This window comes from Octopus bimaculoides, chromosome 13 (assembly GCF_001194135.2).
Source record: "Octopus bimaculoides isolate UCB-OBI-ISO-001 chromosome 13, ASM119413v2, whole genome shotgun sequence".
NCBI classification, from domain to species: Eukaryota; Metazoa; Mollusca; class Cephalopoda; order Octopoda; family Octopodidae; genus Octopus; species Octopus bimaculoides.
The window spans coordinates 25,620,214-25,636,943 of NC_068993.1; the positions used below are offsets into that span (position 1 = coordinate 25,620,214).

General features: G+C 36.5%; 1 protein-coding gene across 1 annotated transcript in view; it reads right to left on the reverse strand.

The window, feature by feature from the left end:
• Positions 1–16,730, reverse strand: part of LOC106871923 (fibrillin-1) — a 694,404-nt gene that overhangs the window by 161,727 nt on the left and 515,947 nt on the right. The window contains exons 18-20 of the mRNA XM_052972376.1: positions 16,298–16,453; positions 8,432–8,554; positions 6,350–6,475 (exon numbers count right to left, since the gene is read on the reverse strand). Coding sequence (XP_052828336.1) covers positions 6,350–6,475; positions 8,432–8,554; positions 16,298–16,453 — 405 coding nt within the window. The remainder of the gene's footprint in view (positions 1–6,349; positions 6,476–8,431; positions 8,555–16,297; positions 16,454–16,730) is intronic.

Genomic DNA, 16,730 nt, shown 5'->3' on the forward strand with positions numbered 1-16,730 from the left:
CAATGCCCCCCCCCCCGCAAAAAACATAAACCTTGAGGTCATCCACAAAGAAATTATGGGTTACATGAATATCTCTAACAGTTGTAGACCTTAGCATGTAGCCGCTTAATTTTTCTATCTGGAATTATAATGGTCTAATGCTAAAATGGACAGAAAGACTATCTCCTTGGAATATTCCCTTTGTAACATTGGAGACAATTGTCCCACTCTCAGTTCTATATGTAAGAATTGTTGCCCAAGTTTTTGTGGACCTCTCGATGGCGGCAATTAAGATAGCAGGCACTTTTGCCAAATAGAGACACTTCATCAGCCATAAGTGGGGAACAGAGTCAAATGCTTTCTTATGAAGAAGCCATACTGCTGTAAGGCTCCTATGATATTTTTTCTAACTTCAGACAGTATAGCTTTGTTTATCAAAAAATTGTTCAGCACATCCCCACACTCCATTCTCTCCACCTGCCTACTCATCAGTTACTATGTTGTTAGATTTGAGGCAGTTTATGTACAGTTTATACACAATTTTTAGGTAAGCAATGGGCCTATAGTTTCCAGCCAACTTGGTGGTTTCATTCTTGGCAATAAGATTTGTCCATGCTATAGTAAACCAATTTGGTTTGTCAATTTGACCTTCTATAGTGCTTCTGTATATATATATATTAATAGTTTTCCATAAAATGTCAGCCTCTTATACCAATATCCAATTATTAGGCTCCTTGCAGGTGCCCTCCCATGATACAGTTTGCAGACAGCTATGGTCAAAGTATCAATGCATGTGTTTTACTGTTGATGTTGCTACAGTGGTCTCTCCTTACTGTAATTAGCCATGATGCATGAAGGTTGAGATCTCTTTTTCGCCCCAGATTTCCAATTAGAATCAATCAAGATCTTGAGTGGGAGCTTCCTTAATGGTAATATTTTCCCTCCTCATCTCTCCTTTGTGAGTTAGAAGCAAACTTGTGATTTATGTAGGTTCATTCAAAAATTCACCTGTAGTAGTGAAGATTTTGGCTCAGTTTCCTGAGTTTGTGCTTTAGAGCAACTAACCTTCTTTCAAGAGCTAGGTGTGTAAAGAATCATCACAGAGTTTACTTAATTTATTCATAAGATGTAACTGATGAGGTGGAAACTCATTTTCCTTCTTACATTTTATTATCGTGGTTAATCATCCTACATGATGGCACAGATTGTTGATGTTTTCTTCAAGGTTTGTTTCCCACCTAGGTTGTTTCCATTTAGTAATTTCATTACCAATTACATTGCAGATTTGTATAGCTGTGTATATGAGAGTATTAGTATTCCTGTTATTAACATCACATGATTCCATGTGTTCTCCAGCAAGATCATTGATAACTTTCAACATTAGAGCTGTTGAATCTTTTTTAAAATCTTATTAGGAATGACCTATCACTTAACAATAATTTCAAAAAGTGAAAAGCTATCAGATTGTTTTTTGTTGCTGTCCCAATTTTCTATTTTTTAAAATTTTGTTCCAATTATTTTCAAATTTGGTGTATTGATGTAGTTTTGTATGTTAATTATAGAAATGAAATTCATTTTGGTCATAAGTTAATAAATAAATAAATAAAAAGTTAATAACTTTTAAAGTTTGAAAATTTTGGTTAATTTTATCCAATTGAAAGCCACAGATACATTAGTGCCTGTTCCCATAGTAATAAACCAAGTTGTAGTCTACTCCTGAAAAAGATACAGCAAGTGTGTGCCTGTCAGAAAAGATATATAGTTGGAAGGTGACACCCATCCTCTTAGGAGTGTACTGCTATTTTACCTTTATTCATGGGTCAAGGACTTCAGTTTGGTTTTGTGTTGAACTAATTACAACAGCTCCACAACCCAGATAGGTGGTCCTGGGGAGATTGTTAAGATAAACAAAACAGTTTTCACAAGATGTAAAAATAACCGAGGAAGGGTATTTGTTACCTGGGCATTGAGTTTTTGGAGAAGTGTGTCATGAGACCAGACATGTTTTGCTTTACGTGGTGCCGTATCAGAATTGTGACTCATAAGAGGAATGCATACAACAGTTGATCCTTCCAGGATCCACAATTTTGAGTGACATGTGGAGAGCCTATTCTCACATTCCTAAAATTGATTATAATTTTTGACATAGAACAGTGAACCACAGTGCTGAGTTTATTAATTCGAAAGATATTACCAGCATGCAACAAGTGGGTTTGTATAAAATGAGGGAATAAACAATACTGCAGGACCCACCGTTCTGTGGGTGACTCATATGTCTGAGTTTATGCGACATAAGAGACAATGAAAATTGTAATTTGTTTGACAAACCCTGAGAGTGTATCTCACTTTTGTTTTTTAAGTTTTGCAACAAAAAATGTACTGTTCACATGAACTGAACTATTACTACAGTAGTATAATGTACAATTTGCTTTGTTTATTTTACTATTTTTCACAAAAAAAAATTTCATTGAGGATTTTTCTTTCTTAAATTGTTAACATGTCTGTTTTATTATTTCACATCACTTTATTCATTAAAACTTATTAAAACTTTAAACTGCGAGAGTAACAGAAAAGATCCAAGTTTCCTAGGAACAGTGGTTTCAGAATGTTTCTAAGTTGAGTATATTCCATAATTGTCTCTATTGACTCAGCTACATTTGGAGAGGCACACAAATTTAATGATGCTGGCAACAGTTTGTTTACATTATTTTTGATCCCTTTTCTGGCAGGTTTGACCAGTTCTGTTTCTATTTTTGAGAAGATTGATTTACATCGCTAAAGCAAGACACTTTTTCTAAAGAAGAATGCTTGTTGTCAAAATTGTTTCACAATTCTTAAATTAGGGTGAACTTCATCCCAGTATTTTTTTTAACTGCTTCATATATCCAATAGAAGGGTCTTCACAAGCTTTTTCATAGCATCAAAGTAGATGCAAAATCCAAAGTTCTTGTGGCTTCTCAGATAGCTTACTGGTGCTGTAGTGCTTGTTTCATTGGTAATGGTGTTATCAATTTCAGCCATGATTATACCAGTGAACTTACTCATTGCATAAGGTATATTTCTTTTGAATCCAGTCTGAATAGTGCTGTGTTGGCAAGTAAAGGGTGTTTCTCTTATTCATAATGGAAAAAAATAAACCAGTTACTGATTTAAGCTGGAGGAGTTGGCATAAATGTAGATGGAAACATTCTGAAAGAAAAATGTAATTTTAAAGTGTCCTCTACACCTGCACGTCTGACGCTAACGGCACCATATTGTTTGTTTGTTTGTTTGTTTGTTTGTTTGTTTGTTTGTATGTATATATATGTATGTATGTATGTATGTATGTATGTATGCAATCATAAAAAAACAGACATTAAATGGTGATGATGATGATGATGTAAATATGCATTCAAAGGATCTCCATAATTTGATGATGAGAATTCAGTTGTTCACTTATTTGAATTACCTACCCCTGAATTAACATGTAAGTGGTTGAATATTCCACAGACACAGGTACCATTTATTGTAACTCTCAGGTAGAATCAATGTGACACAGTGTATGACAAGGCTTTATCTTTTGAATTACATGTACAATCCACCAGATTGGTTTCTATACAGTGTGTCTGTTTGTCTGTCTCTCTCACTCTACACACACACACAGGCACACACACACACACACACACACACACACACACACACACACACACATGCACACACACACATGCACACACGCACACACATACACACACACATGCATATTATATATGGTTACAAACAAACTTGCTCAACCTATACTACACACCACTTATAGAATTACAGAATTACTTATTGATTTTTTTATGCATTTGCTTTTATGGATAAGATTTTGGAACCAAATGGTCACTTTTTAATCATCATGATCATAATCCAGTTCATTTATATTACTCTTTTGGTCAGTTGCACAGAAAAGATACTTGGTGCCTGGGGGAAAATATATTTTGGTGATCAAACCTTAATTAGTAGATGCGACAAGCCAAAGGGTATTGTATGTCTCTTCACACCTACACACAGGAAGAGTTTCACTGCTTCCAGTTCTCTCCGGTTACATCTATGCTCATACATGTTTCATGGTTCACTGAATCATTTCTTCATATCTTTCGATGCTTCTTTTTTTCCCTCTCATCAAACACTTTTACAATATTCTCAAGTCTGTGTTTAACCATTTCCTTTCAAGTCTTCATTGTTCTTTCACAGTTACATTTCAGCACACAAGCCACTGATGTTATTCAGCTGGTATCGTGTATTTCCAAGTGCATACCAATGTAATTGTCTTTTCCATATGCAGGGAGCAATGGGTAAATTGTCACCACTTTATACTTTTAATTTCCCACATGCACATTGTTTGCTTTGATTTTGTCAACTACACAGTATAGTAGGGTCAGTTGGGCACCATCTGTGAGAAAAACAGCACCATGACACAATTCACTCTGCCAGAAATTTGGAAACAACATGCTATACTGCCTGGCATTCATACTGGAAGTGATAAAAATTGTGCTGAGAGTGATAAAATCAAACATTCAATCAACATCAAGATGTTTGGAGTGATCACTAGTGATGGCAACATTATGCCTCCATTCATCTTCCCACACAGATTCAGACTGAACACAGAAGTCAACATCAAGTGCCTGGAGGAGGTAGTGCTGCCCTGGGTCAAGAGGATGATTGCTGGAAGACATTATGTCTGGCAACAGGACTCTGCACCATGCCACACAAGCAGGAGAACCCAGTCATGGCTGTCAGACAATTTCTACGACCACATCACCCCTAACATCTGACCACCTAATTCCCCAGACTGTAACCCCCTTGATTATTATATGTGGGGCACAGTTGAGCAAGAGACCAACAAAACTCCTTGTAGCACTAAAGATGAACTGAAGGCAAGGATTATGACAGCATTCACCAAATTAAACAAGGAGGCCACCCAGAAGAGTTGCAGGAGGTTCCGAAGTTGTCTAGAGGCCGTGGTTGAAACCAATGGCAATTTTATTGAATAAATTCACTCCTTAGTATTTCAAAATATTTTTTATGTAATTTTGGTAAATATATCTGCTAAAATTAGATGTCAGTGTTATTTTCATTTTTGCATAATTTAGACGATAATTTATTCACCGCACCCTGTACATTGACCAATGCCATGACCAGCTGCCTTCTCACTCATTGTTTTTCCTAAAGTAACATAACATATCCAACTAACTTAAATTTCACCCATTTCCCTCCTCAAGCTGACGTTTGGAACTGTGAAATTTTACCCAATTGGGACAGAGGACAAATTAAATCATACTTAAAATTTTGATAATTCTTACATCTTCCTTTGTACTCTTATTTTATTCACTGTCATACAAAGTCAAGCAACATGTAATACTAACAAACAAAAGAATTATAACGATTAAAGCTGTTACATTTTCTGTTTTCTTTTTTCTTTTTTCCTAATTCACTTTTTCTTCACTGTTTGTGAGATCAGTAGTTCTGAAGCCTTTACAGGTCAGTATTCTTGAACTTTGGGTCATTCCTTCATGCTTTATCAGTTGTGTCCATGCAATAGATTTTCTTTTACCACACAACACAACAACTCATCATCATGTCTAAATGTCTATTAATGCTCTTCACTGAAACCATTATTCAGAATGATATATGTGCCAATAACAACACAATAAAATTTAAAATAGCAATAATTCATTTGTAGTTATTTTTAAATATAATTGATGAATTTGACTCAATGGATCAACAGCTCTCTAAAGTCCTATGGTCATTAACATCAGTCTTAGATGCTACAACCAAATATCTTCTGAGTAACTACTTCCTATTTTGATAAAATTTCATTGTGATAGACAAATGAAGCATGCTATTTTGTATCACAACGTCATAAGGACCTCTAATATGCACTTGTCAGTCAACACATCTTTAGTTTATTCCACCAACCTACACTGCTGGTATTATCTAACAGGATAATTGTTTTTACCAAACATTAGTGTTTGCCTCTTTTTACTAGTTAACCATTCAATCATCTTTTGCAGCAATGATAGTTAAGACAAAATAATCATTACTTCTTGCAGAATAGGTACCATACTGTTCAAAAAGTAATAAAGAGCAAAGCTTCCTTTCTAGATTCCTTCTACAATTCTCTGTTTTCTTAACTAAATATCAACCCAGTGTAATTCTTGAAATGACATTTAATTTTGGTAAATATTTCAACAGCATATTTTATATACACAAAATGATAGCAGAATCTAATTTTCTAAAGATTTTACATGAGAGAATACAATAGTAATACGGGTCTTTTAGAAGTGAAGTTCCCAGTTTGATTTATTTTCAACATCTAAATAGGATGACTTTAGTAATATTAACTTACCAGAACAGGAATATCCATTTGCTGCCAAGACATATTTCTCTGGTTCACACTCACAATGATGAGAGCCGATAGTGTTGATGCAGATTTGGGCACAGTTACCATTACTGCTAAGGCATTCATTGACGTCTAAACATGAAAAATTACATGAAAATAATTATTTCTAGCATAGGTACAAAATAATTTAATACTGGTTTCAAATTCTGGCACAAGGCCAGCAACTTTAAGAATGGGGCTAAGTTGATTTCATTGACCCCAGTACTCAACTGGTATTTTATTGACCTTAAAAGGATAACAATCAAAGCTGACTTCAGTGGAATTTAAACTCAAAATGTAAAAACGGACAAGATGTCACTAATCATTTTGCCCAGCATGCTTATGATTCTGCCAGCTCACAGCCTTACAAAATAATTCAATATTAACAACAACAGTAATCAATGCCATCAGACATATGTAAAACACTTTACACAGTATTGCAACACAAGAAGGCTGTGATCATATCCTTCATTGACCCTTCAACACTGTTAATTTTTTCCCAAAAATGATTAAAAGTTGAAGGTTGCCAGAAAAACATGACTTGGCAGAGAATACCAGATAGCTGACATTTTAAGGAAAAAGAACTTGGAAAGGAGTTAAGGAGCTGACTCAAGGTGGGATGAACTCAATATTGGTGAGGAGAATAGGAGATAGAGCTGAGTCAGGAATGCCTGAGTGGTAGAGTGAGAAGAAACCTCTACATGTATTTGACTGGCACAATATAGCAGCTAGATTATATATGTCATACCACATACCAGCAACAATTCTCACAAAATTTTATACTGAGAATAGCAGTTAATGCAGAGGAGGGGAGGGGATGCAGCAGGGTTGATGTGAGGTGGAGAGATAAGTGGTTTGGGAATGCCTGAGTGGTGGAAGTACAAAATCAGCTGGCTCCAAGAAAAAGAGATTATTATAGAAAGAAAAAAGGCAGAGTAGACAACATGTCTGCCAATTAATCAAGTGGCCTTTCTCAGCAACACTGTTCTTGATACGGGAGTATTACTCTATTGTAAGACTTGTGAGAGCCTTGTAGAATGGTGACATAACTTCATCATCATCATCATCATTGTTTAACATCCATTTAACATGCTGGAATGGGTTGAACAGTTTGACAGGAGATGGCCAACCAGGAGCTCTCCAGGCTCCAATCTGTTTCGGCATGGTCTCTATGGTGGATGCTCTCCCTAATGCCAACCACTTTACAGAATGTGAGAATTTGCAGTAATACTGCTCCTACCGCAAACAAAAAAAAGAAATTCTAATTTTTTATTAAGCAGTTAAATATCATGAAGCTTTTAAATTTATTCACTACCAATGAATAACACCATGATAGGATTGAAATGATGAGGGAAATTTAGTTTGGTTAATTGACCTGCTACAGATAGCAGGCAAATTTACTTTAAATTCTACCATTTTATCATCACAATAGAAGAATATAGAGGATAAATTAGTCTTAAATATAAGATAGCAAAACCAGGTAGGGTGGTCATGGTTGGAATAAGACAAAAATGATCAAAGAGCAAAATACCTATGGGACACACCTAATCATTCAGCTGACTGCATCAATATGGCATAAATGTGTTTCACTAGAAAACCCCAAAACAATGGAATAACAGTGGTGACTTTCACCAAAGGCTGTTATTTATAGAAGGTCAAGCAATCCTACAGACTCCCCTTCATTGTCTTTGTCCTTTTATGCTGTAATCTATTGACATTAGATAAATTCTTGAAAGCTCTACAATTGTCATCCATCTTCTTTATGAAAAGCTCTTAGACGCAATTTTATTGATGGCATCATTGCAAAATATTTTTTATTGTCAAATTTACATACAAAGTAGTCATCTTTTATTTGTTTCCAAGACTGATTATTCCTTATATATCACATGGTTCTGTGATCCTGTGAGATTTTTACAAGAAAAAAAAAAGAAAAAGAAGAAGAAGAAGAAGAAGAAGAAGAAGAAGAAGAAGAAGAAGAAGAAGAAGAAGAAGAAGAAGAAGAAGAACAAGAAGAACAACAACAACAACGAATAGTAAAGTGCTTATTACCAGTGCAGTTCTTCTTATTTTCTGTTAGTTGGTATCCTTTGGGACAGGAACAGTGAACAGAGCCAGGAGTATTGTGACATTTGTGTTCACAGGCAAAATAATTGTTCTCACATTCATCAATGTCTGTGGAGAAAATGACAAATGATAAATGGTAAACACTTCAATATTTCCAACAAAGTTACTAACAGACCCATTCCTGAAGAATTTCTGAAAGATATTATTCTGAGGGGCAAGTATTGGACAATTTAGTACAGAATGTGGCAAGTGTGATATTTAAGTAATCTGAAGAAAGAAAGGGATAATTGCATCATGTGTGTATGTGTGTAGGTGAGGCCAGTTCATAGTTTGCTAGTTTAGCATTTAAACTGGCCATATTCTAAATGTTTTATGTTCAAATTGACCAGATCCAACCTCTCACACCTGCCCTACAAAGTTATTCGAAAAATAAACAATCACATCAATGAAATCTCAAAGCAGGATTAATTCAAAACAATGTGAATAAATAAGCATTATGAAGGAGTGCTGAAAATTTCTTGGCTTTAAAGGTATGGTGAAAGGCTTGGTTGGAGACCCAACCTTCTGAGTTCTTTTACAGGGCTTGGAGAAGCTGACGGACTGCTGCAATAATTGTTTGAATCTGAGAGGAGGATATGCTGAATAAAATCATAATTAACTGATTGTCCTGTATTTTCTTTTACCCAAAGCCAGGAACTTTTCAGTATCACCTCGTACATTTTACAGAGTAATCTGAATGCTGAAGGGTTAATGGAACTGGAGCCATTATTGTTGTGACATCGGAATGGATAAAGATGTTGCATACTTGTGAATCAATGGTTGTAGTGTGTTGCTGAGTAAGCACTTGTCTGTTACGAGATAACCTCCAGACAGATTTGTTATGTATTGTACAGCTATACCATTCTAACAGGACTCAACAACTGAATTTTGTTTATTCTTTTCTACTGACTACAATACACACCACTACAGTAGGAGCATACACCCAAGCCACAGTCTCAATTACTCACTTTATAACATTACAGTCTATCTAATATAGTCACAACCTATAGACTGCATCATACGGCAGGCATAAAGAGAGGTTTTACATTGTTATATTTCCATTGCTTACAAAAGATTCGGTTCTTCAAGATTGTCAATGTTTTCCAAGAATAGTAACTAGTTGATGGCTGTCAGAAAAACATTTGCAGGTATAAAATTCCATATGGTTGACATTCTAGGGAGGAAAAATTGGGTAAAAGAGATAATGAGGTGTTTCAAGGTGAGATGAGAGCAGGAGAAACAGGTAAGTCAGGAATACCTGAGTAGTGGTATGAGACCAATCAGCTCTGGCGAAAGGTCACAATGTCACTGTAGTTGTCTGACCTTCTCAGTATAGTAGCTAATTTATTTCTGCATCACAATCTTTGAACAACAACAGCATTTGTTACAGGTTTCTGTTGGGTCATTTACAGGTTCACTGCATTTCTGATGGGGAAAATGACAAGGGCCTGTCACTAGTTTTTCCATTTTTCATCACTATACATTAACAAAATGTATACACACCCATACAACCACACACATACAGATATGTGTTTATATGATGCATGTGCATATAATGTCATCATCTTCATCATAATGTAATATCCATCTTCCATGCTAGTATGTGTTGGGTGGTTTGACAGGAAGACTGCATTAAGCTCTAATGTCTGTGTTGTCATAATTGCAACAGCTGGCTGCCCTTCCTAATGCCAACTATTTAACACAATTAAATGACACTAATAATAGTGAGGTTGCCAAGTAACTTGCAAGACAAAGAAAAAGTCACTTGAAATGAGTGGGGTTGTAGCAGAGAGGGGGGAGGGGTTATGCCAGATGTTGAGAAACTAAAGTATGATAGAGGAACAGGTATAGGTGTCTTGCTGTAGAAGACATACATGGTTACTTCACATTATTCAAGGGTGAGTGGGAGTAACTGGAAAGATAAAAATGGAAGTGACAAGGTATCAGAGCAAACTGATGGTACTGGAAGAGAATAGGGAAGGATGGGAGGGTAGGTTTATAAGGGTGTGAGAAGAGAGTGATATGCATTTAGTGGTGGAAGTAGATATGAATGTGGTGAATGATGAACAAGGGTGGAGGGGTGATTGATGGGAAATATCAGTATGGGGGAAGAAGGTGAAAGAAATAGGAGTGGATATGGAAGGAGAAGGTGATAAGTGACTGTAGAGAATGAATGAGGAGTAGCTGCATAATAAACTTGTAGATAGATAAAAGAAATATAGAGAGACAATGTATAAAGTAGAAGTGTGTGTGAGCAAGTGTGAGGGAGAGAGAAAGAGGGAGAGAGCTACAGTAACAGAGGTGGAGATCAGAGGTACATAGGGGTGGTTACAGTGAGTAAAAGGATGGCAACCTCAGAAAATATGTGAGGTTATTGAGATTGATAGTAGATATGAAAGGGTGCTAAAGAAACTGATTGATAACATACATACATACATACATATATATGTATGTATACATATATACATTTGTTCTTTCATTTGTGTGTTTTAATAGCTAGTACATTTTGCAAAGTTTAAGGAAGACACAGGCAGATAAACAGATGTTGAACCTATACATCCATACACAAGCACACATAAATATATACATATATCTAAATATAGGCTGTTTGGGCTAAATTTCACATATTTTATGTCTCTGTTCTTCAGGAAAAACTTGAAGTTTGGTGAACAGTCAATGGCATTGGATAGCATAAAGATTGAAGTGGTTGAGAAAAATTTAGCTGATATGGAGGACTAGAAGTCATCTTAAAATTGGAAAAGAGCTACCTGTATCATGATGATTCATTACAGGTATCAAAACGCCAGCATCATGACTACTGCTCAAGGCTATAAGCTTGATATAGACAGCCACAGCAGAGACTACAAGGTTGTGGCCTGTAGGAAGGGACACAGCTGACGTTTTGACTACATCCAGACAGTGGGATCCATCTCCAAATCTTTAAACAGGGACTTAGACTCAATTCAGACAGCTATGTGAAGCTCCTGGATCCTGTGGTCAATCCCTGACCAGAGAAGGTTGCAGCTGGAGGGCCATATATTGGGTACAGGATTTGATTCCATGTCTTGTAACTCCAGAAAGTGCCACAAGTGGTTGTTGGAGAATTTCTACATTTTCAGCAACCCCAATTTCTGGCCTCCTAATTCCCCCAATTGTAATCCCATGTGTAGGACATGGTTGAGAAAGACACCAACTACTACACCAAAGCTGAGTTGGTGGCCAAGATCAAGGAGGGTTTTGAAGACCTCTGTAGTGACACAGTGAGCAATGCATGCTCCAGGTTTCAGATGGGATTTTGTTTCCTTTTCTTTTTATGCAAACTGTCAAATTTAGCCTAAGCACCTTGTATATATATATATATATATATATATATATATAAGACAAGCTTCTGCACAGTTCCTGTGTTATTACTCGATCTGAGATTATGGTTAGGAGCACTTTGCATGAGGTGCAATGCAGTCGGATTGAACCCAAAAACATATGATTGTGATGCAAAAACCCTAGCTCCATCTCCATTCCTGTGTCCATAGAACTTACTCACAATAAAATGCTGTCTTTAAAACTATGATTTGCACATTTTTAAGTCCTGAATTCTAGAAGAAGATGTCCCAAATTAGAGAAAAGTTGATGACCACAGTTACAATGGTGACTGATTATTAAAACTCAAACCCGAACTGAGATCCTGTGGACATCTTGTATCAGGACATTGGGAGTTTTGAATTTAAGTGTTTGTCCTTTCATGTTTTGTCAGTTATCACCATGATATAGATTTTCTTTTCAATTAGCAGAAATTCAGTATAATGACAGGAACTGATGAGCAACCTTAATTACTCACCACACCACCGCAATTCACATCAATATAAACCCAGCCTATAGCTTCATTCATTAGTGAATGTCTACCTGTAGTTGTCAACAAAGATTTTAAGCACAACAACATCAACTAAGAAAAGGAATGTAAAACATTCCTACTCTTTTATCAACAGCATAGACAACTAAGGGTGATGGGTAAAAAGGGGTTTTAGTGCAATTGCTGTGATGAAGTTGGTGGTGGTGGTAGTAGTAGTAGTAGAAGTAGTATTAGTAGTAGTAGTAGTAGTAGTAGTAGTAGTAGTAGTAGTAGTAGTAGTAGTAGTAGTAGTAGTAGTAGTTGCAGCAGCAGCAGCAGCAGTGGAGATGGTGGTCAAACTTATGTTTTCTAGTAGTTACAGCAACAACTGAAATAGTAGTAGTAGTAGTGGTAGTTGTTGTTAAACTGTCATGTTTTCTTATAAAAATGATAAATTAAATGGGAAGTTGTCATTGAGTAATAATTGTCTGATTAATTATAGCAATTAACTTATTAAAGGAATTGAAAATTATGGATTTGCAGTTTTTTTTCGTTTTTTTTATTTTATGAAAGGTGGGGTTGAAATTTGTTTTTAAATACCTAACACAACATCATCATCATCATCATCATCATCATCATCGAATTGTTATCAATGTCATTCACATCATAATCAGGGTTTTCATCAACATTACAATTACCATCACTCTCATTGTCATCATTGTCACTACTGGTGCAAATATTCCGTCATCATAATCATCATCTTTGTCACCATCATCATCATCATCATCATCATCATCATCATCATCATCATCATCATCATCATCATCATCATCATCATCACTACTCTTGAAATTTCTGCTATTTCAGAAGCTGATGCTGATGATGATGAAAATCATCTTCATTATTAACACTTCCATCATCATCCTTTTCATTGTTGTTGTTATTGCTGATATTGTGATCATTCGATTTATCATCTTCATGATTATTACTTTCATCCTTCTTATCATCCCAGCTACCAACAATAACAACATCACCACTACCACCACCACCACCTTTTTTATCGTTATCACTGATGTTGTTGTCATCTTCATTATGATCACTGTCATCATCATTGGCATTGTTGTTGTTGTCATTGTTATCACCATCATCATCATTGTTGGCAGCATTAACATTAGCATCGTCATCATTCTCTTCTTCATCACTATCATCAACCTCATCCCCATCTTCTTCATCACCATCATCACCACCTTCATTGTTTTCATCATCACTAACATTATCACCATCATCATCATCACCATCATTATTATCACCATCTATATCATCATCATCATCATGCTACTATGGTTGATACTGGTGAAATACATAAACATTTTTCATCTCTTTCCAAAAAACTTTATCATATTTTTATCTTTCTTACTCACTGCATCTTTAATTTTAATGAAAATTTATATATATTTTTTGGTTTCCTATTGAAAGAAAAACGTTTTCTTGTATTTTTAATGAAATAAATTACTTTTGATGTTGAGCAAAATCTGAACAAAAATTAGAACCATTGTCACCACTGCTACTGCCACCACTACGACTACTACTTCTGCCACACCACCACCACCACCACCACCACCACTACTACTATCAATACCACATTTACTACCACCACCCCTACTATTACTCCATTACTACTCCTATTACCACCACACCCTCAACACTTTAACCAACCCCACAGCTTCCACCCCCCTTCTCCTCCCTGCACTGCCACCCTACCCTCATCATCACCACTATGACCAGTACCACTACTCTGATACCACTTCTTAAAACAGCCATATCTGGAGGTCTGATCAAAATACTTTATTTCAAATGTGATTTGGCTTGAATTCCCCTCCCTCTTCTTGCTCCCCAACCCCATCAGTTTTCCTTCACAAATTATATTTCAAATATCTAATCAAATTATCTTTGTAACCCTCTCCAACCAACTTCCTCCCCACCCCTACCTCATGTACCCTTCTACTATTTAAGTATACCGTCCCTTCATTGGGTCATGTGACATATTGCCTTAGAGATTTGAAGGAGACTTTTTGTAAATGTTTGCTAGAGGCACAAATAGTGCTGCTTTCACCTCAAGATGCATTCAGCAATAGCATATCCAGACTGTCGGTCTGGGTCACAGGAACCAGCAAAACCCAACAGTTGCACCCTCACATGTGCACTCTACCCAAGCTTCTGCCCAGAAAAGTTTACTCCCTAAAACAATCCACATCTGTTGTGTTTGATGTCCCAACGAAGAAAGAGGTTGTTCAAAGACCCAGCTTCTTGATGTGACATCACATCCCCCTGCTTCCAGTCCCATCATCACTCTTCCCTCATCGCCTCCCTGATCAGGTATGAACAGATTGGATGGCAAGTATGCCCAACACACTCTTTTCTACTCTAGACACAAGGTCTGAAATTTTGTGGGAGGGGCCCAGTCGATTAGATTGACCCCAGTATGCAACTGGTGCTTAGTTTATCGACCCCGAAAGGATGAAAGGCAAAGTCGACCTCGGCGGAGTTTGAACTCAAAACATAAAGACAGACAAAATACCGCTAAGCATTTTGACTGGCATGCTAACGTTTCTGCCAGTTCGTCACCTTATGCCCAACACACTCTGATACAGCACTATACGAGGTGGTATCAAAAAGTTCTGGGACTCGTTCTGTAGCACACCAACAGATGGCAGCACATGGTTGTGTGCACAGTGAGAGCTAGCAGTGACCTTCATGAGACAGTGTGCCAAGTGACATTGCAGTGTTTACTTTGCAAGTTGTGAAATTTGTGTTTTTGTGATGCATATGCTGTAGTTTGTAATTTCTGTCATAGACTGAAAGTTGCAACAAAGAGTCATCTTGAAATTTTGCGTTAAACTTGGGAAGTCTGCTACAGAGACATTATGCATGTTTTGGCAAGCTTACAGTGACAAGGCAATGGGTTGTATACAATGTTTCAGGTAGCACAAGCACTTCAAAAGTGGAAGAATATCCCTGGAAAACAATGAGCGATGTGGAAGACCTGCTATGAACATCACCCCCGGAAATGTGGAGAAAATTCATCATCTTATGCATAAAGATCATCATCAATGATATTTTGAAGCACTTGAGGGAGGACATTTGGCAAAAGCAACTGAATCTGTGGGGCACAAGGAATTCGATTCATCATGACAACAATGCACCTTGTCATTGAGCACTCCTCACTTGTGAGTTTCTTGCCAAAAACAATATGGTAACACCTCTGCACCTTCCGTATTCACCAGATTTAGCACCTGTAGACTTTCATCCCTTCCCCAAGATAAAAATGCAACTCAAAAGTCACTTCTTTTTTATACCGTTGTCAAAATACAGAGTGAATCACAGAATGTCCTCGACTCACTCACAGAAAACGACTTCCAAGCCAAAAGTGGCAGGAATGCTGGGACCGGTGGTATTGCTTTGTAAGGTGACTATTTTGAAGGAAATGATGTTAAAACTTAGATAAATATGTTATTTTTTATTAAGCACAACTAGTCTTGGAACATTTTGATACCACGTTGCAAGCAACACTATAAACAGCTATGGCTATTTTGGTCAGTTGTTGTTGCTGTTTAGAGCTAATTCAGCCTTTAATGAACTGAGTTGGAATCAAAGGTTTGTGAATACCCTATCTTTTCTTTGGACATTATCTGTGGCATTTTCTGTGACATTTGGACATTTTCGTTTCTGTCAACAACCTATTTATTTCTATCTTAGTCAGATTCTATCTAGTTCTACATATCCTAATGTGTCCATACTTTATGAAGGTCTTTTGTAATTTTGCTAAGACTTAGCAGGTTGTGTGACCACTTGGAGGCTTCCTTCCTGGCACAGTAGTGGTCAGTCATCAAAAATAATATCATACTCACAGATTTATCTAAAAGAAAAACAAGAAAGAAGTAAAAGGAAAAGAGCTTAAATCAAAACAAATTCTAAAATGTACTTACCTTCACATGGAATGTTGTCAGGTGGACTGCCTCGGTAACCTTCATTACAGAAGCAATCATTAATTGAGGTTTTCAATGGACCATCAGTGTGAGAGGAGTTGGGACAGTGAACACAGATAACATCAGTCTTTGAACGGTATGTGTTCTGCAGGCAACCTGAAGAATTATTGTAAAAAGGAATCAGTAAATATCAACCATCTCATGTCTAATATTTTCTGAGATATAAATGTTAGTAGAGAAGGAACAGAAAGAAAAAAGAGGGAGAAAGACAGACAATGTGAACAACGACACCTTTATTAGAATGGGCTTTGACTTTATATATGTGTGTGTGTGTGTGTGTGTGTGTGTGTGTGTGTGTGTGTGTATTTAAACATTTTATATTGTCTATTTGGATGTTTTGCGTTCTTGTCCCATTTTGTATTTTTATATATAT